Source organism: Sinocyclocheilus rhinocerous, unplaced genomic scaffold, assembly GCF_001515625.1.
Source record: "Sinocyclocheilus rhinocerous isolate Xijiao unplaced genomic scaffold, SAMN03320098_v1.1 scaffold1395, whole genome shotgun sequence".
NCBI classification, from domain to species: Eukaryota; Metazoa; Chordata; class Actinopteri; order Cypriniformes; family Cyprinidae; genus Sinocyclocheilus; species Sinocyclocheilus rhinocerous.
The window spans coordinates 38,200-58,143 of NW_015628679.1; the positions used below are offsets into that span (position 1 = coordinate 38,200).

General features: G+C 40.2%; 1 protein-coding gene across 2 annotated transcripts; it reads left to right on the plus strand.

Annotated features, from left to right (window-relative positions):
- Nucleotides 1–9,996: 9,996 nt before the first annotated feature.
- Nucleotides 9,997–18,456, plus strand: LOC107737929 (rho-related GTP-binding protein RhoA-D-like). Of its 2 annotated transcripts, none has more exons than XM_016549571.1 (5): nucleotides 9,997–10,098; nucleotides 13,206–13,363; nucleotides 13,425–13,545; nucleotides 13,616–13,746; nucleotides 18,042–18,456. In XM_016549571.1, exons 2-5 carry the CDS (start codon nucleotides 13,208–13,210, stop codon nucleotides 18,213–18,215), a joined length of 582 nt encoding a protein of 193 aa, XP_016405057.1. In that variant the 5' UTR covers nucleotides 9,997–10,098; nucleotides 13,206–13,207; the 3' UTR covers nucleotides 18,216–18,456. The 2 variants fall into 2 exon arrangements, with proteins under 2 accessions (XP_016405057.1, XP_016405058.1); XM_016549572.1 differs by having other exon boundaries at nucleotides 9,999–10,098; nucleotides 13,140–13,363.
- The last annotated feature ends 1,488 nt before the right edge of the window (nucleotides 18,457–19,944 follow it).

Below are 19,944 nucleotides of genomic sequence, written 5' to 3' on the forward strand. Positions count from 1 at the left end.
TTGCGGTCGCGGTGAGAACATGGAAAGGACCTGACGGGAAATTTCTCTCTATCAGTAATTTCCTTTTGTTTATATGAAGTGTATAGTGTGGATCTGTCTGCAGTTGTTGGACAGATGATTTATATCATGTCCTTCTCAGATAACCACATTATACTGCACTCCGGCTTGAAGTTAACTCCTCCTGCCCCGCGTATGCGTGAGAATGGTTATGAAAAGATACCCCCTGTTGAAGAGACGCTGGCCTGCTATCTCTATCTCCAAACTCCCTGAAAACTGCAGTTGTTAAGCATGGTGGTTACGGAGAGGCATCTGTGGGTGAGTCAGGTGGTTATCGGATCGAAAGAGAAGGGCTTTCTTCTTGATGCACTGGTTTCCCCTTCTTAGCTTTTTGGCACTTCCATCGAGACAGTGGTCGTAAAATTTAAGGAGGCCAAGACGCGCTCGGCCGCCTTTAAATCCTTCATTCCACGAAGGCCCAGGCTTCGGACTTCGCCTCCAGACTATATCCATTAGCCTGAGTTATGCGCGGGAGTCATGGTTGGTGAGTACGATCCATTTTTCATCTACTCTACTGCTAGTTCTTGTGTATTCGATGCTAGCCTTTCTCTGCAGCGCTACTCAGACCTGTTCTGTTTTTCTGACTTTAGGTTTGACCCACCTGCTAATTCAGGACCTCCTGCTGTTGACCAATTACAGTGATGGTTTCACTCATCGGTTCTGGACCCAGCCCTCATCTTCAGCTTGGACACGCAGCCTGGGCTTCTGAGGAAGCCTCCCAGCATCAGGTCCCCAGTATAACGCTGCAACCTCAGGACCAGCGTCCTTCTCGCGGACTAGTACTCTTCTGAGTACATCCTTCGTGACATGCTCCCTATCCTCTGGGCAGGGTGCGCTACTCATTTCACACCCTGAGGGGTCTCCCGAGATTTGAGTCGTTCCTTAACCTTCATAATCACCCGTCTGCGGAGTGGGCTGGAGTACACTGCGTTCCCTGAGGTAAGAGGGATTTGTGTTTCTGTGAAAACCCCTCTTTTGTGCTTTCTGCTCTGAGGAGCAGTAAGCTCTATTCGCATGAATGGTTATTGGGTCCCGCTATTTCTTCAGATTCTATTGGGTCTGGTTATACCGAGATAGAGAGCATGAGGCCATGTCCAGCTGCTTCAGTGGACTGTCTCTTATTGGGCCCTGCTGGGTTACCCCTTCTAATCTAGCGCCCCCTTCTGGTCGAGCTGAGAAGGGCTGCCCTCTCTGTGAGGTTTAGCTATGAGTCGCTTCCAGTATGTGCTGTAAGGGCCCGCCTCAGCTTGAGAGCCGAGGGCGCTGCTCCTGGAGAATCCCATTTGCAACGAACTAAGTGTTAGGCCCATCTCTGTTGCCTCCTTGGTCAGTTGCCTTTATGTTGGGACCCTGTTGTTCCCTTAGAAATGCGTGATCCCCTTCTAACAGGATCCCATTTCTGATGTCCCATTTGATTGTCATTTTGCATTATTGACACACTATTTTCCTAATTAATGCTGTTCAGTTGCTTTGACACAATCTGTATTGTTAAAAGCGCTATATAAATAAAGGTGACTTGACTTGACTTGACATCAGGTCATACTGTAAGATACATTAAGTGCAATTAAAAGATCAAATTCGTTATATAGTTTATTAATTTAATGTACTACAAGGCAAGCATATGGCCATGAACACAGTGTGCAAACTTTCACTTTTCCTCCCATACAGCAAAACACTTATATGTGGCATAATAACGGACTAAGATGATAAAGACCAAATTCAGTATAATTCTTAATGTTGATGCAAAGTACAGTATATGCAGACCAGCAGATATGAACATGCATTAAGTGATATTAAAAGGACCAACTCCATACAGGCAAGCAGACGAGTGTGTGTGTGTGTGTGTGTGTGTGTGTGTATTCCTGGTAAGCATATATCTGTTTTGCTGAAGATATTTATAACACAGATTGTGTTAAATCTGGAATCACTGCTTTAGGAATCGTTGGAATCAGGCGGATCACACCCATATTATACAGTGAAAGTTTTAAGACTGTTGCTCTCACTCATGTTGTCCAGCAGGTGGAGTTCTGTTAATGTGTTAGACAGGAAGATCAAGAGGTTCAATCTGCTTTATTGATCTATCATGGCGTTCTGTGTCTGTATTCACCACACCATGAGTGACGGCCAAACCCAGAACATTAATTGGTCGTGAGCTCCCTTGAGATATTCCTATGGGTTTTTATAATGGTACTTTTCAGTTTGCTCTGTGGTAAACATAACTTGATGCTACTCTGACCTTTTGTTGTAAAACATAAAAACTCAGAATAACATTTTATTTACATTACATATACATTTATTCATTTGGCAGAGGTTTTTATCCAAAGCAACTTACAGTTGAGGAATACAACAAGCAATGTATCATAAGATGACAATAAACACGTGAAGTGCCGATTATATAAGGTGTCAATCATCATTCAAAATAATAAAAGCTAGGACAGGAAGGGATAAAGGGAAGTGAAGGCATAGGATTTTTTTTCTTTTTATGAGGAGGAAGTTAGATGTTCAAGGAAGAGATTAGTTTTCAGTTATTGAGGATTGTGAGGATTTGGTTGTCCTGATGGAGTTTGGTAGGCCGTACCTCCAAAAGGGTACGGTGAAAGAGAATGTACTGGAGAGTGATTTTGTGCCTCTCTGTGATAGGGCCACAAGCCGCTGCTCATTAACCGACCACAGTTTATTAACTCAGTCTTTGCCAGGTTTAGCTGTAGGTGATGTTCTTTCATTCATGCTGAGATGTCTGCCAGGCAGTCTGAGATCTGTGCAGCTACCGTTGGATCATCTTGTTGAAATGAGAGATAGAGCTGTGTGTCATCAGCATAGCAATGCTAGGAAAACCCATCTGCCTGAATGATAGGTCCCAGTGATGTAGTGTATGTGGAGAAGAGGAGGGGTCCCAGAACCGATCCCTGAGCAACCCCAGTGACCAGCCCATGTGATTTTAATACCTCCCCTCCCCAGGACCGTGAGGTGAGACCAGTGCTGCATTAAACCTTTGCGGGGCCATGGGCTAACGCAGCTTTGGGCCCCCCCATCACACCGTTGTACGCCGGTTAGATTCAATGAAATGGTAAATCAAATATGCAATCAAACAATGGGCACGTTACTGTCTTATGAGTATCCCATCTCTTCACTGTGTGTTTGGGTTGAAAATGTGAAGCCATCGTATGATACAACCTGTGAAATGTCATAATCCCATAGTTGTGTACATAAATTAAACAATATTATCGAGTAATAATCTTACAAATCAGAAACAGCCCAGCTGTTTAATTAACTAAATATTAAAATTAATTAAATTAATTAATTAAATTAATTAAATTAATTAAAAATTAATTAAATATCAATCATCACTAAAAGATCCGGATCCGGAAGGCCACGTTGGAGCCGGAGCGACAGAGGACCGAGGTGGAGCCGGAGGGAAGGAGGAGCCTGACAGAGCAAGAGGGACGGAGGGACGAAATCAAATATGCAATCAAACAATGGGCACGTTACTGTCTTATGAGTATCCCATCTCTTCACTGTGTGTTTGGGTTGAAAATGTGAAGCCATCGTATGATACAACCTGTGAAATGTCATAATCCCATAGTTGTGTACATAAATTAAACAATATTATCGAGTAATAATCTTACAAATCAGAAACAGCCCAGCAAATAAAATTAATTAAATATCAATCATCACTAAAATATCCGGATCCGGAAGGCCACGTTGGAGCCGGAGCGACAGAGGACCGAGGTGGAGCCGGAGGGAAGGAGGAGCCTGACAGAGCAAGAGGGACGGAGGGACGAGGCGGAGCCGGAGGAGTGGAGTGCCGAGGCGACGGATGGTCGACGAATGACCTAAGCGGAGCTGGAGGGACGAGGGAGCCCGGCGGAGCCGGTGAACTAACGGGCCACAGCAGAGAGGAGGGAGCTAGGAGCCATGGTGGAGCCGCTGGGTCGATGCGCCGAGGTGGAGTCCAGGTCTCAGAGGCTGGAGGCGGAGACATGTGATCCTCCAGCGATGGAAACTGGCAGACCCGTGGCGAACCCACTGCACAGATGGTGGGCTGAGGGTGAGCTGAGTGGCTGCCAGGAGACAGTGGTGGAGGAGGCAGGAGCGGGAGGGTAGGTGGGCATTTGTGAGCCTCCGGGCTCTCAGGGCTGGTGTGCACTGCCCACACACACCAAATCGCGACTCTGAGCACAGGGAGCGCATCAGACAGGGGAATGACAGGGCTGGCAGACAGTTCAGGGCAGACTGGTAAGTCTGAGGAAGGTGGGAGGAGAATGGACATGTCCGCATAAATGTCCGCCTCCCAGTCTATTAGTCCAGGGGACGCTTACCCTCAGCGGTGGTGCAGTGGGCGGGGCTCCTCTCCAAGCCCTCATGCTCCCTTGCATAGTCCACTAGTGCAGGTTCAGTTGCCGGCTCAGTTGCTGGTTCTCGCACTTGGTCAGACGTGGTGTGAGGCTAAGGCTCAGGGGCGATCCTCAGCTCTGTCGCCCCTCTTGGCGATGGCTCGTCAGTCGCGGCGTGCTCTGGCTCTCCGTCTGCTGTGGGCTCGGGTTTAGGCTCCGCGCAGCGGGGTGATGGTGGGCTGGGCTCTGTGTCCGGAGTGGAACTGGCGAGATCATCCTCGGGACAGACGGTGAACGGAGATCCATTTCTCACCAGTATCCACTCCACAAAGGTGGCGAAATTCTCCCGAGGATCATCTTCAGATGACGGAGCTCTGCACGTGGTGTTCAGGCTGGCGTTGTAGAACGTGCATCGTCCGGGTAGCTGGTGTAATGAGCTACCTCCAGGAACAGTCTTGTATGGCCCTCGAAAGATCTTTCCCCCTGCTCCAGCAGGAGGAGGAGGAACTCTGGGCGGTCCATGGACAAAAACAAAACAAAACACTTCCAAAACACGAAAATCAAACGCAGGGGAACACGCAGTTATACTTTTTTTGTCTGTCAGGTCTTCACTGTGTCAGAAGTAACGACGCGGAGACGTGGATCTAAGCAACAGTCTTTAAAAAATCCAAAACGCAAGGGGTCATCCACACAAGGAACAGCTTGGACACACGAACATGATGTTTAAGACCCGACAAACACAGACTGCACAGACTGGGGCTTAAATACATGGGATAACGGGGCTAATAGACAAGACACACCTGAACTAAATGATATAATCAACTAGAGACAGAAACTGGGTCACATGGGGAGGAAAACACAAACAGTCCAGGGGTGTGACATCTTCCTGTTCTTCCTGCTTCTCTATTGCAACCATAGCCTATGTATGCATGTTTTTTTTCAATTAAAGAGAACTTATAGCCTAGAGTGTGGGCTGCTTTTGGTGCTTGAATTTGTTTTTCAATAATGAGGTCCAAGTGTAATAATACGCTAGAAGTTAAAATTTTTACATTTTGTTTCTCTATTTAACAACATTAACTTACAATAGTGAAAGACGTCTTCCCTCAGGTAGACTGTATGTTTTCTAGCTGGATGTTGTGCTTACGATTAATAATCAAACTGATTTGCAGAAATCTCACTGTGAAGCGGGAGCGACTAGGCGGCAAAGGATTCCACTTGGTCTTTAAGGCTTCCTGGAGCGACTACGTTTGCAGTTCAAACAATGATTTGGAAAAATAATAATTTATCTGTTATTCGTATGGTCTGGTGGTCATATGGTGTATGCCTGCAAATACGGGATAAACTGCATTCTGTATAATTTTCATACAGAACGCTTCTCTGATGCCTCAAATACAGGGCAATTCCGTATTATAAGGAACAGTTGGCAGCCCTATTTAAAATGCAAAAGAGAATAGCCTCGGGGCCTCCTAGTGTCCGGGGCCCTAGACTGCAGCCCATGTTGCCCATTAGGATAACGTGGCCCTGGGTAAGACTCAAACCTGTGAAAGGAAGGAGGACACTTGGTTGAACACAACACGTTCAAGTGATTTTGCTATGAACGGGAGGAGAGGCACGGGTCTGTAGCACTCAACATGTTAGGTGTCTAGTGTGGGTTTTTTAAGCATTGGGGAATGCGGTGGGAAAATGTAATGTAATGTATTTTATTTTAATAATAATATGTTTTAAATTTAATTTAATAATTTAACAATTTCATTTCTTTCCTTCTTCTTAACAATCTGTGGAACTTTTTCTACTGTAAAGAAGATTTTGTGCCACTTAAAGGTTTCATGGATGTTAATGAATCAAAATCAGAATCAGAAAGAGCTTTATTGCCAGGTATGTTTACACATAGAAGGAATTTGTGTTGATGACAGAAGCTTCCACAGTACAAACAGAATGACAGTGACAAGACAAGACACAGATAATAAAAATAATAAAAACAGAATAAGTAAATATGGAATAACAATAGACAAAAATTACAAAAATTTACAATATATAAAATAGACAATAGATGGTATTAGATGTGTGTACAGGTATGTTATGTACAAATGCAAGGAGATGTAAATAAGTATGTGTGTTAAATAAATAAATGTATAAATAGTGTTGTGTGTTACACGTTTATTGTCAAGTTAAGTGTTCATGAGATGGATTGTCTGAGGGAAGAAACAAGAAACATTGATTCATTATTAAAAGTATGAACTGTAAACTTTCAGTTAAATTTTAGATTCAAAGGTGTATAATTAAACGTGTAATCTGAATGAATATAAGCGTGAATGTGTGGGACGTTCATGTCTCGGGTTACTGCCTAACGCTGTGTTTGTATGGTTTTAGGGTTACACAGCAATGTTATGCTGGAATCACATTCGGATTCAGTTATCATTTCTTATATTGTTCACAGCTTCTCTGGCGCGTGCTACGCATGTTTTAACATCTTCATTAAATATGACTGTTTTAAATGCAGGCAGCACAAATTTTCAGACCTCGCTGGTTAATTGGTGTCGTTTGGGCCACTTTTTGTCATCGAGCTTCACCCTGAACTTGTGACACATTTCCACCTGTGCATTTGACACTCGCAGTGAAAAACGGCCACATACATGAATGAATTGAAGACGTTTTTGAGGAGTGTCTGATGGGCGGGGCCTTGGCTGTGAGGGGCGGGGTTTGTTCTGAGCACCTGATGCAGGTAAAGGTGTTCAGACACACTTCAGCCGTCTGGATTCAGCTCAGCGCTTCCTTGTTCCTCCTTCTGTAACGGATCAAGAATCTGCTGTGAAACAATCTATATTGTATAAAGCACTTTAGAAATAGTTTACTTTCTGACTTGGCTTGTAGATGGATGGATGGATGGATGGATAGATGATGGATGGATGGATGGATAGATAGATAGATAGATAGATAGAATATGCATACAACACAGATGCATATGCAATGTGTGTGTATTCATACATACATACATGTACAGTACACACACACACACACACACACACACACGTTTATTCAGCTATCTAACTGGGGACATTACATAGACTTCTCTTGTTTTTATATACGGATAGTTATACAATTGTTAACCTAACCCCACCCCTACCCCTAACCCCACTTCTCACAGAAAATTTTCTGCATTTTTACAATTTCAAAAAAAAACTTTTTTGTTTACTTTATTCTTATACCAGTTTTACAAATGAGGGCATCCCCAAATGGAGGTTTTTGGCGATTTTGTCAGGTTTTGCTCACTTTTGGGTACAAATTTGTCCCCAAAATATGGTTAAGTAGGTACACACATACATACACCTATATATTCACTTCAGCTTTTTGCATTTTACCACAGATCACTGGAGCTCAGTGAGTCTGGACTCATACGGATCCGTCCGTGATCTGTGTCCTTCATTCCACCGGAGTCTGTCTATCATCTACATCCATCCATCCATCTAGAAACCATTCTCTCTGTCCATAAAGAAAGAAAAAAAACATTTAAGACTTCATAAAGTTTCCTCAGACATATTCAGAAACTAACCCTGATGCCCCAACACTATTAACTCTTTCCCCGCCAGCGTTTTTGAAAAAAGTTGCCAGCCACCACCAACATTTTTTATGATTTTCACTAAAATGTCATGGCCCCCAGAATATTTTGTTGTATGAATATGTGAACTACATCTGGATCATATTCAGTAATATTATCAAAGCAAAGATGCAGTAGATGTCTTCCATCAGCGCTCCCAAAGCTTGCACAGGCCTTTAACACTTTCTGGATGCACATTTCACTCGCTAACATCAGGCAGGTTTCATTTATATGCGGTTAGTGTTGATGATCGCATTATTTTTCATATTATTTTTCATGTCTTCCTGGTCTATGTTTTTGATCGAGTGATTCTAGACTCATTCAGGAGATGCGTGATAGCGCCCCCTAGCGTATAACAGTGAAAAATCACATGAACCTGGAAAACTCTGTGTTTGGCGGTGAAAGAGTTAAAGACAGCTGACACAAAACGTGTCCTTGAATTTTTCCCAAATAGCGGCATATTTTCTCATTTAGCCTGCGAACGTCCGTCAATCGCTGGGCTGAGCCGCATCCGAGATTCTCTTTGGCTCTTTCCCACAATTCAGCTGTTTATATTCACATAGAAAACAGTTATTTTATATAGTACAAATATTTCACAATATTACAGCGTTTTCTGTACTTTGGATCAAATAAATGAAGGCTTGATGATAATGATGATAATATAATATCAGATATTATAAACTGCGACTGTGTATGTGTTTGAGTGTTAAAAAGGGCACCTAATACAGTTTTTCTCAATCGATTTGGCACTTTTCTCCAATGCAATGTACTTGTTCTCAAAACAATTAGCACAGCCATCCAAACACAAAATTATCTTAACCAAGCATCCCAACTTTACTGCAACATGAAGCACTGCAATTTTTTCTAGTGATGCAATTATTAAAGGGGTCATATGATGTTATTTTAAAGATCATTATTTTGTGTATTTGGTGTAACAGAATATGTTGACATGCTTTAATGTCTATCACCCATGAGAAAAAACTAATTGCCTTAAATCTGTTTGTGCCACCTTTAGCAGCAAGAAATGCAAACAAACTTTACTGATAACTACAGATCAGTCTTTTACAGCACAGTGGTGGAGATATGTTTGCTGTGTACATTACAGTTTTTTACGATTGCTTAAGCACAATTTTGAAAACAGGGCCCGGTTTGTCAAAACACTACACACAATTAACACAACCCTACACCAAAGTAGCACAACGCTTCATATCTAAACGAAATAAAAATTGTTATCCAACATCTGCTTTAAACTTAAAATCTGTTTGTGCCACCTTTAGTAGCAAGATATCTACAGATCAGTCTTTTACAGCACAGTGGTGGATATATGTTTGCTGTATACATGAATTATCCTTAACTATTGATCTTGCCTTTCATTTACATCTACACTACATATGTGCTGCGTATGCATCATAGGAGAAAAAATGTAAGAAGATTGAATCTATGCTTGAAAAGCTCCTGTCTCAGTCGAAAATATACCATGTTCATTTGATCGAATGGCAAATTACAGAGTTTTGTTTGTTGTGTTTGGACAAATAGAACATAAACGTTTGTGATTTGTGTCAAACATTTTTTCAGATATGTTAAAGTATTGGTTGGTTGTATTAACTATTGTGAAAAACATCTTGAGAGTTTTCTGTGCACATTGTTTTGAGAAAATTATTTGCATGATTTGTAATTAGTATAAAATGAATTAAAACGTACAATCTGTTTAGGACAATTACAAAGTATTCAGATCACTGTGTTAACTGTTTTGAGAACAGTGACCTGAGTTTGGAGACGTGTCCAATCGATTGAGAAAAACTGTAAATGAACTGCTGTTAAGCGAACTGCGAGGACTCTTATTTGGACGCTTTCTGATGAGGACTCTTATTTTGACGCGTCTGGTGAGGACTCTTATTTTGACGCGTCTGGTGAGGACTCTTATTTGGACGCTTTCTGATGAGGACTCTTATTTTGACGCGTCTGATGAGGACTCTTATTTTGACGCGTCTGGTGAGGACTCTTATTTTGACGGGTTGTTGTTCAGACGCCATCTTGGCTGGTTGTGACTGGCTTCCGGCGCGCGCGCAGAAGCGACCCGGAAAACTCGAGTCGAGCCGAGTTGAACTGAAGGTGAGCGCGAATTTAATGCGGTTTTCTCTTCATTACGCTTTTGCTAAAAGATCAGCGACTGTTATTAAACTTCTCTCGAGCGAGAGAGTTTCATGTTTGGGGATTTTAATGTCTTACTGAGGAGACTCGCTCACTTCCGCTTGTGTAGCCCGTTAGCTTCGCATCGACAGTTTGCAACACAAAAATATATTCAAGCTTTTAAAGGCAAGAGCGTGTTTGTGTACAAAAGAAATAAAGCTCTGAGTGTCATAATGTTCATCCATTTCACTGTAAACATCCGCATTTATAACGTTACCTAAAAGCGTGAGAAGAGCTTAAATCCGCATATAAACAGAGGAAAGTGCCTTCATTTTCACAGGAAACTGCTTGAACTCAAGACACTTTTATTAGTTATTTAAATTCTGTGACACTATTTTTAATGTATTTCTAAAGCCTTTTTGGGGGGTCATGAAAACACAAGAGCAGCAGTTCACTTCATTCAAACCTCATCAAACCTCTAAAAATAAAGTTTATAATACCTAACCCAATAAAAATTAATGTTTTCTGGACTCTATTTTTAATGGTTAAATGAAATTTTATTAATCAAAAAACATGTCTAATTAATTAAAATCACGAAACTTAAACAATTTAACTTCAATTTATTAAACGTTTAACAAATATTACATGTTTAGGGCCCTATGAAATGTTTTATTTTTTCCAACCTTATGTTTTATTGTTACTAAATTCTGTTTTAGCATGTCTAATTATTTGAAAGCATAAAAACAAGTTTCATTTATTCTTACAATAGCCTTTTTTTGCTCAGACAGTCTGTGTTGTGTAGTTACATTTTTTTAAGGCATAAAACATTCATTAAATCTATCTTTTAAGTAATGAAAATTAAACAAATTTTATTTTTTGGAAAATAAAGGTCATTTAATATTACAATTAAAACACTGAAGAGATATTGTACATTGTGACAGTAGTTGAATGTTTCAGGTTTAAATGGTTTTTGGGTGAATCTCATGAATATACTAGAGCGTCATTTCATGCCAAATATCTAAAGACGTAAACTTTGCATAATAATGATAATATTTATCATAACGAAAATGAAGCACTATACTTTTTAATTCATTGTTTTTGGATGTTTGATTGGGAAATGTACTTTATTGTCATAAAAATGTCAAGATGAACAAATATTAATATTATAAACTATGCTTTACTCTATATATAAAAATATAACATACTTTTATTTTGAAAGCCAATTCTCCATATTGTCTAATAATAGTAAAACAAACCCTGTTATTTATTTGATTCAGATTAAAGGGATAGTTCACCCAAAAATGAAAATTCTGTCATTAATAACACAATTTTATTCAACAATTCTTCTCCCAGAGTTACCGTCTTCCGCCATTGGGAGACTACTGTATATATATGTGTATGCATGTATATATTATATATGTATGGGGGATATATATTAATATATATATATATATATATATTAGGGCTGTGCAATTAATTGAAATACAGTTTTGATTTCGATTTTGGCCACCAACGATTATGATAAACGAGATAAAACGATTATTGCGCCCCATTCCACCCGCTTTCCAGCGGTGCGCTTTCGTTCCTCCATAAAAACCCAATTTCACGTGCAAATCAGTAAATCATGTAACTTTTGCAAAATTGTACATGCTTGATTAGATTTATTCATGTTTTTAAAAGCGCTAAAACTTTTTTTTTTAATGCGCTCAGAGACGGACATATAAAGTAATCTTTTAGCACCTAAACGGTCAAATACACGCAAAAATGTCAAAATGCGGAGCTTAGTGATTATTCACATAAACCCTCGTCGGTTATGTAATAAATGAACGTAAAGAGTTAAGAATGAAGATACTAGTGTAACAGTAAATTGGATCCGTGCAGCTCTTAAAGTGACAGCAGCCTAATATTCCTGCTGCGACTGTGTGCTTAATATTAATCAAACAACAAAAGACAAAGACTAAATCACTCACTGCTCTTGACTGAAGTACTTTTTAGCTTCAACAAGAAACAAAGAAAGTCTAATTATTACAGTCAAGACTATACTGCTTTATTTTCCATTTGATTTGTGTCATCGGCGCGGATCTAATCTCACAAGCCCGCTGATCAGTTAAAAATACTTAATGTATGCACACGCATACGGTTATAACGACATGACATTCACAAAGGAGTCTGGAGTGATGCATGTATTTAGGTAGATTTTGAGGCGCATTACTTTGAAAAATGAGAGTAATCCACAGCGCCCTCAGCCGCTCAGATGTTGGGAGAAAATGAAGACTCTTATGTTCAGTCTTACAAACAGACACAGAGCATCGGGATTGCTTGCGAGACAGCTGCTCGAGCGCGGAGAACATGAAGGACCGCGTAACCGCTGAAGGCGGAACTATAGCAATGCAGGGCTGTCAATCAGCCACTGTGGGCGGGGCCTAAACAATGTGATGTCACACTGCGTGAGAATCAGAACTGCAGGTCTAGTGAGACTGACTTGGTTTAAAGGTTATTAAAACATGAGGAGCGGTGGATTTTTATCATTGTAGCGTGGTTGTGTTCACACACTGCTAACACACATTTATGTCCAAACACCATGTAAAAGTGGGTTTTGCATAATAAGTGCCCTTTAAAAAAAAAAAACTTGAAGCAGTTTTTCATTTGTGTCTTTTTTTCTATTGTATTTGTCCTTTGCATTTTTTTATTACTGACATGTTAATTATTTTCAAATCATTTTGAGAACTTTTTTTGTTTGTTTGTTTTTTACTAATACTGCTGTGGTATTGAGAATTGTGAAATTTCACTGTAGATGTCATAGCAAACGTATTTACAGAAAATATTTTTCTGAAATATATACATGCATGTGTGTATATTTATATATACATAATAAATATACAAAGTACACACATATATATTATGTAAACAAAAACTTTTATTTTGAATGCGATTAATCGTTTGACAGCACTAATATACATCAATATAAATGAAATGTCAATTGATTTCCCGATTGTGATTTTATGATGAAATATACTCTGGAGGCGTTGGAGTCGAGTCGTTCTCTGGTCTGGCCGGGCGAGTAACGCTGCGAGACTCTCTCCGCGCAGGAATGGCGGCGATCCGTAAGAAGCTGGTGATCGTGGGCGACGGCGCGTGCGGGAAGACCTGCCTGCTCATCGTCTTCAGCAAAGACCAGTTCCCCGAGGTCTACGTGCCCACCGTCTTCGAGAACTACGTGGCCGACATCGAGGTGGACAGCAAGCAGGTGAGGAGCGAGCGGTTCGTGCGGCCGCGAGCTGTGCTAACGCTAGCGTGTGGTGTTTCAGGTGGAGCTAGCGCTGTGGGACACGGCGGGTCAGGAGGACTACGACCGTCTGCGGCCGCTCTCTTACCCCGACACCGACGTCATCCTCATGTGCTTCTCCATCGACAGCCCCGACAGCCTGGGTGAGTCTCGCGCTAGCCGCGCTCATGCTAGCCCCGCGTCCGCTGACCTCTGACCTCTCTGACCCCGCAGAGAACATTCCCGAGAAATGGACTCCGGAGGTCAAGCACTTCTGCCCCAACATTCCCATAATCCTGGTGGGCAACAAGAAGGACCTGCGCCACGACGAACACACTCGCCGCGAGCTCTTCAAGATGAAGCAGGTGTGTAGCTCGCGCTAGCATTAGCGTTTAAGATTAGAGACAGTTTTCTGTGTATTTATTGGCTCAACATGTGGGACTTTTATTTTGAAAGCCCATTCTGCATATTCAGGTTTGACTAACAATAGTAAAACTAACCCTGTTATTTATGTGTCTGTGACCGTGGAGCACAAAACTAGTCATAAGGGTCAATTTTTAGAAATTGAGATTTATACATCATAATCTGTATAAATCATAGTCATACTCTTTCCATTGATGTATGGTTTGTTAGGATAGGACAATATTTGGTCGAGATACAACTATTGGAAAATCTGGAATCTGAGGGTGCAAAAAAATCTAAATATTGAGAAAATCATCTTTAAAGTTGTTCAGATGAAGTTCTTAGCAATGCATATTACTAATCAAACATTAAGTTTTGATATATTTACAGTAGGAGATTTACAAAATATCTTCATGGAACATGATCTTAACTTAATATCCTAATGATTTTTGGCATAAAAGAAAAATGGATAATTTTGACCCATACAATGTATTGTTGGCTATTGCTACAAATATACCCCAGTGACTTAACACTGCTTTTGTGCTGCAGGGTCACATATATAAATTAAACCGTGTGAAATTAAATGGTGACACATCAGCCAGCAAAAAAACTCCAGTGGTCGACCACTAAAGTTTCTGTGGGGACTAAAAAAATGAAATATGAAATGGCTTAATTTTAAGAGGACCCAAGTTTGGGCGGTTTATTAAAGCTCAAATGTGCCGTTGTTTTGTGCTCTGCAGGCTCACGGTTTCAGAGCGTTTATGATCTACTGTTGATGAATTATAACAATGTATGTTATGTTATGGTAATTTATATTGTAATATGTTTGAATGAGCAACTGAAGTAGAAAAGCTTAGATCTTTCAAAATAAGAGTCTCTGTCTATTTCAAGCATTAATAATAATAATAATAAACGTATATAAAACTATTAATATATAGGCCCATATGTGGCACTTCCTAATTATTGGAATCAGCTGAAACTTATTTTGAAAGCCAATTTTTTGTCTTCAGAAGTGTTTAATAATTCATAGAAAAATTAATGCTCTTAACATGTTCTCAAAGCCTCATCACTTTTCAAAATAAGAGTCTCTGTGGTTTTCAGGCTTGTAACTAAAGCAAGAATCCTAAAAAAAAAAAAAAAAGTAAAATAAACATTACCTGAAATGAAATATAAACAGCTTTATATTTCTCGTTTTAATTCTATCTTGTACTAAAATGACTAAAACTGAAATAAAAATTAAGAAAACCTATATAGATGTATGTAACAAAAATTACAACTTTAACTTGATTGCAGAAAATATTAAAATAAAAACATTCAAAATATTAATAAAAACTAGTAGCATCTCAGTGATGCTAAAATAACACTGGTTTATAATTAAAAGTCCCACATTATGCAAAATTTTGTGTTTCACAGACGTACTTTTATGGAGCTCATAATATGTCAAAACTAATTGAATTTGAATTGTGTAAATTTGAAATATTGACAAGTGTCATTTAACAAAACTGAATTTTATGTGGCATTTAACATAGTTCTGAATTAGATTTTTTTTTAACTTGAATATAATTTATATAGACATGTATTTTCAAACAGCGGATTTTTTGTTCTGAAGTGTTAGACTGCAAATATCCAGTTTTTAAAAATACAGCTTGAAGTTTTCAAGATGAAGAAGAAATTTGGAACATCAAATTCAATATTCAAAATTCAATACGCAGAAATTCAGATCGTAGAGAAAGTAGGTCAGAGGTTATCCACAGGGAAGAGTAGATGATCTCCGAAAAGTCGAACGAAGCATTTACGGTGACGGAGCGGACATGTTCGGTTCACTTAGGCTAGTTTCGTCGTGGCCACAACATATTAGCTCGTGGAAACGTGATAATACGTCGTGGCCACGAGATCATTTTGTGGAGATAATCGTATGGAGATGATGACATCCAGGAATCGCGCGCGGCTGCTGCTTTCTCTCGTAGCGGAAGTGTTTTGTGCGGTCTGGTCTCGGGGCAGACATTGCCATAGTTACAAACAACAAGGTCACATTTGATTTTACTAAAAATAAACAAAACATGACGGAAATTCAGTATATGTGTTATTTGCTATTTATCATTTCTTGGGACTATGACTAGCGTAGTTTTCCTATCAGACACAGTTAACAATGACATTTTACACCTAGCCTATTTGTATTTTTACCTGGCAAACCAACTCCTACACGCATGCTCTGGATTTTTATTTATTTATTTATATCTCTGTAAAAGATCTTTGATGGATCATCATCATCCAATGGGAATTCCATTAGGCTACATGTTAAATGATCATCATGTTTACAACACGACATGAGCTCAGTGAAATGTTCCATTGGTTGTTAATAATCTGCCCGGTAACAGGTTAAAGGCGATAAAAAGATAAAACATGTTTTTATTTCTGGCGGCTCCTGCCACGAAGTGTAAGTTTGGATGAGCACCGCCTCTGCCCCGACAGTGAAACCGCCTACTTTCCTGCTGTTCACAGTTTGAATAGAAGTTTAATAAACGAGTTCTGTCTGCCTCATGTGGGAGCATGCGTGTGTGGTTCGGTCGGGTACAGAATTATAGTGTTGCTGTCGGACACCGGGTCGAGTGTTCTTCAGTTACTGCTACAGGGCCGTACCCACCATTGAGGTCCCCGAGGTCCGGACCTCTGTACTTTTCCAATAACAGAAGTTGTAAAAAAAATTACCTTATATTAATTATGCTTTGGTGCTGCAATTAAGGATAAAAAGCCAAGATAACAGATCTTCTCATCTGAGATGCCTCAGCGGTAGGAATGTGTGATATATATCGTCTGCGATAATATCGTAATTGTTGTTTTAACAATGTGCGATTTGACATTATACAGTATTTTGCAAAAACCATTCAAAACAGCCCTACAGAGCGCACGCTTACATTACGTGAAGTCTAGACTGGTGTGCGTGCACATCAGAGTGTGTTCTTTCACTGCAGGATTCAGTCTAATAAAATACATTTACAATTATCACAAATTCAAGACATGATGGCAGAAAATGTATATATTTATAGCACTTCATATAGTTAATCAATTTCACACGAAGAGTGCCGTTTTTCTCCAAAAAATTACCATGATTACAAATGTGATATTGATTTTTTTACAACAGCTCAATAAACAAGAAGTTAATATTAAGAGACGCCATATTGCCTGTTTTTGCACTATTTCAACAACAAAAATAACTCCAAACACAGCTACAGCGCTGTTCTGTGTCTCTGAGCAACATGACGGTGATTCGTTCCTGAATGAATCAACTGTTTAAATGATTCGGTTCAATCACAATGACTCACTTATTAACAGTGACGTGCTGCCACCTACTGGCGGTTTTAATTTCACATTTCGACTTTTTTCCCAATTTGTTTTTCATGTTTTAAATCATTTCAAATATCAGCATTCAACGATTTATGTTTAATATATCAAAACAGTATTTATGCATTGTAACTGCAGATTAAATGCGTCCATGTCCTGCATTAAACAGTGTGTAAACACACCTAAATGCCTCTTCAGATGCAGCTTCTGTGTTGATTTTATTTGCTTGATAACAGACTGCGGGTGCGGGTTAATCAGACAGGACCCGTGCAGGACTCTGACACCACTTCTTATGTTGAGGGAACAACAGTTTTTCCCCGTGGCCACGAGTTTAATGCGTAAACAACCCGCGTGATCATATAACCTGGGATTATCAGAGATGCATAAAACATTTCTTGTAAATCAAGTCATCTACTCTTCCCTGTGGATAACCTCTGACCTACTTTCTCTACGATCTGAATTTCTGCGTATTGAATTTTGAATATTGAATTTGATGTTCCAAATTTCTTCTTCATCTTGAAAACTGGATATTTGCAGTCTAACACTTCAGAACAAAAAATCCGCTGTTTGAAAATACATGTCTATATAAATTATATTCAAGTAATAAAAATCTAATTCAGAACTATGTTAAATGCCACATAAAATTCAGTTTTGTTAAATGACACTTGTCAATATTTCAAATTTACACAATTCAAATAGTTTTGACATATTATGAGCTCCATATACTTTGAGATTTTAATCCCGTCCGAATCTGCCACGTCTGTTTTTCTTACTCAACTTCTGTAATAATTCCAGAGCAAATTACCTTGTTTTTCTGCAAACTCAGTGATCCTCTGAGAAAACTAGTCCCATCCGAATAGGTGTTTTTTACTGCTGTGTTAGTTTATAAAGCGGTTTGGTGGCGTGTGTCCCGCAGGAGCCCGTCAAGCCGGAGGAGGGCCGGGACATGGCCAACCGCATCTGTGCCTTCGGATACATGGAGTGCTCCGCCAAAAGCAAGGACGGCGTGCGGGAGGTGTTTGAGATGGCCACCAGGGCGGCGCTGCAGGCACGCAAGGGCAAGAAGAGCAGCAAATGCCTGCTGCTGTAAACGGACTGCGCTCGCCTCCTTGTTATTCCTTCTAACTGCATCAGTTCACCTAGTGTTAATGTCAGTATTTAACGTTTCTGTTCGTACGCCACAGACGCGCCGCGAACACACGAATATGCAACGACGACTTCGAGAAACAACAGATCAGGACGCCGCGGACCAGACTTGAAATGCATTCTTTTGTCTTTCACAATCAGCAGAATTTGGTATGTTTGTGTATTAAAGCCTTTGTAAGACGCGTCTGCTGGTTTGTGTTTCTCCTGCTTTGATGGTTAAAACATGAGGATTCGCCCTTTATTTCACACACCTTCACTAGAAAACACAGATCCTGCAAATAAAGCTCCCGTGTAAAGATAGAGGTGGAAGCCCAGAAGAGACTTTATAATGAGGCTTTTCCGTTTAAGAGTGCACTTCTTCTCTTACACCGTGTTTTCCTCTTGTTTCTCGTAGAAACCTCTACACATTTACTGCAGGGCTGCAGTTTAAGCCCCACCCTCTTCAACATCTACACTAGAGCACTCTGCTACGTGTTTGTATTTCCAACACTATATATATATATATAGAACATTATAGTGCATCTGTTTATGTAGGGTTTTGGAGAAACACGACTTTTTGAGTTTTGATCATTTTAGTCTTTTCTCAAATTTGTGTATGGTTTACAGAATTTTAAATGGTTTGGCCGCCTATTGTTCATTGGAACGCTTTACTAAGCGTGTAATAAGGTTGTGCACATCTATTGATATTTTTAAATTAAAACTGAAATCTTACTTAAAGGGATAGTTCACCCAAAAATGAAAATGTGATGTTTATCTGCTTACCCCCGGGGCATCCAAGATGTAGGTGACTTTGTTTCTTCAGTAGAACACAGATGATGATTTTTAACTCCAGCCGTTGCAGTCTATCAGTCGTATAATGCATGGCAATGGTAACAAAATCTATGAGAGTAAAAAAAACATGCACAGACAAATCCAAATTAAACCCGGCGGCTCGTGACGACGCATTGATGTCCTAAGACACGAAACGATCGGTTTGTGCCAGAAACCGAACAGTATTTATATCATATTTTACCTCTAATACACCACTATGTCCAACTGCCTTGAGCGCGCGCACGGCATCCGGTGCGTGAGGTGTGTACGCGCTCTGGCGTAGTTTACGCAAGCGCCGGAAGTGATCTCTCGCGCGTATACGTCACTCATTGTTTACACAGTGCACAGTCATTGTAGGTACGACGGCTAATCAAAATGGTACTTACTTGCGCTTATCCGGATTGTTCAAACCGACTTAAAACTAAAAGATTACGTTCTCTCGCGCAAACTCATTCGGGAGTGGTGACTTTCCACGTATTCCCAACTTCTGAGCCTGCTCGCCTGAAGTTATGGTTGATTGCTCTTCGGCTGGATATCAACACACCCATGAACGTAAACTACACCAGAGCGCGTACACCCCTCACGCACCGGATGCCGTGCGCGCGCTCAAAGACAGTTGGACATAGTGGTGAATTCAAGGTAAAAAATGATATAAATACTGTTCGGTTTCCGGCACAAACCGATCGTTTCGTGTCTTAGGACATCAATGTGTCGTCACGAGCCGCAGGGTTTAATTTGGATTTGTCTGTGCATGTTTTTTTTACTCTCATAGATTTTGTTACCATTGCCATGCAAAGACTGATAGACTGCAACGGTCCCTTGTGCATGATTTATCAGCGAAAGTTTTTTTTTTTTTTTGAGGA

What these genes read in the sequence shown, in the direction of transcription:
- LOC107737929 (XM_016549571.1), top strand. Translation starts at nt 13,208, where the DNA reads ATGGCGGCGATCCGTAAGAAGCTGGTGATCGTGGGCGACGGCGCGTGC. An exon ending in TCGAGGTGGACAGCAAGCAG is followed by an intron (nt 13,364 to 13,424) that starts GTGAGGAGCGAG and finishes GTGGTGTTTCAG; the next exon opens with GTGGAGCTAGCGCTGTGGGA. An exon ending in CGACAGCCCCGACAGCCTGG is followed by an intron (nt 13,546 to 13,615) that starts GTGAGTCTCGCG and finishes CTGACCCCGCAG; the next exon opens with AGAACATTCCCGAGAAATGG.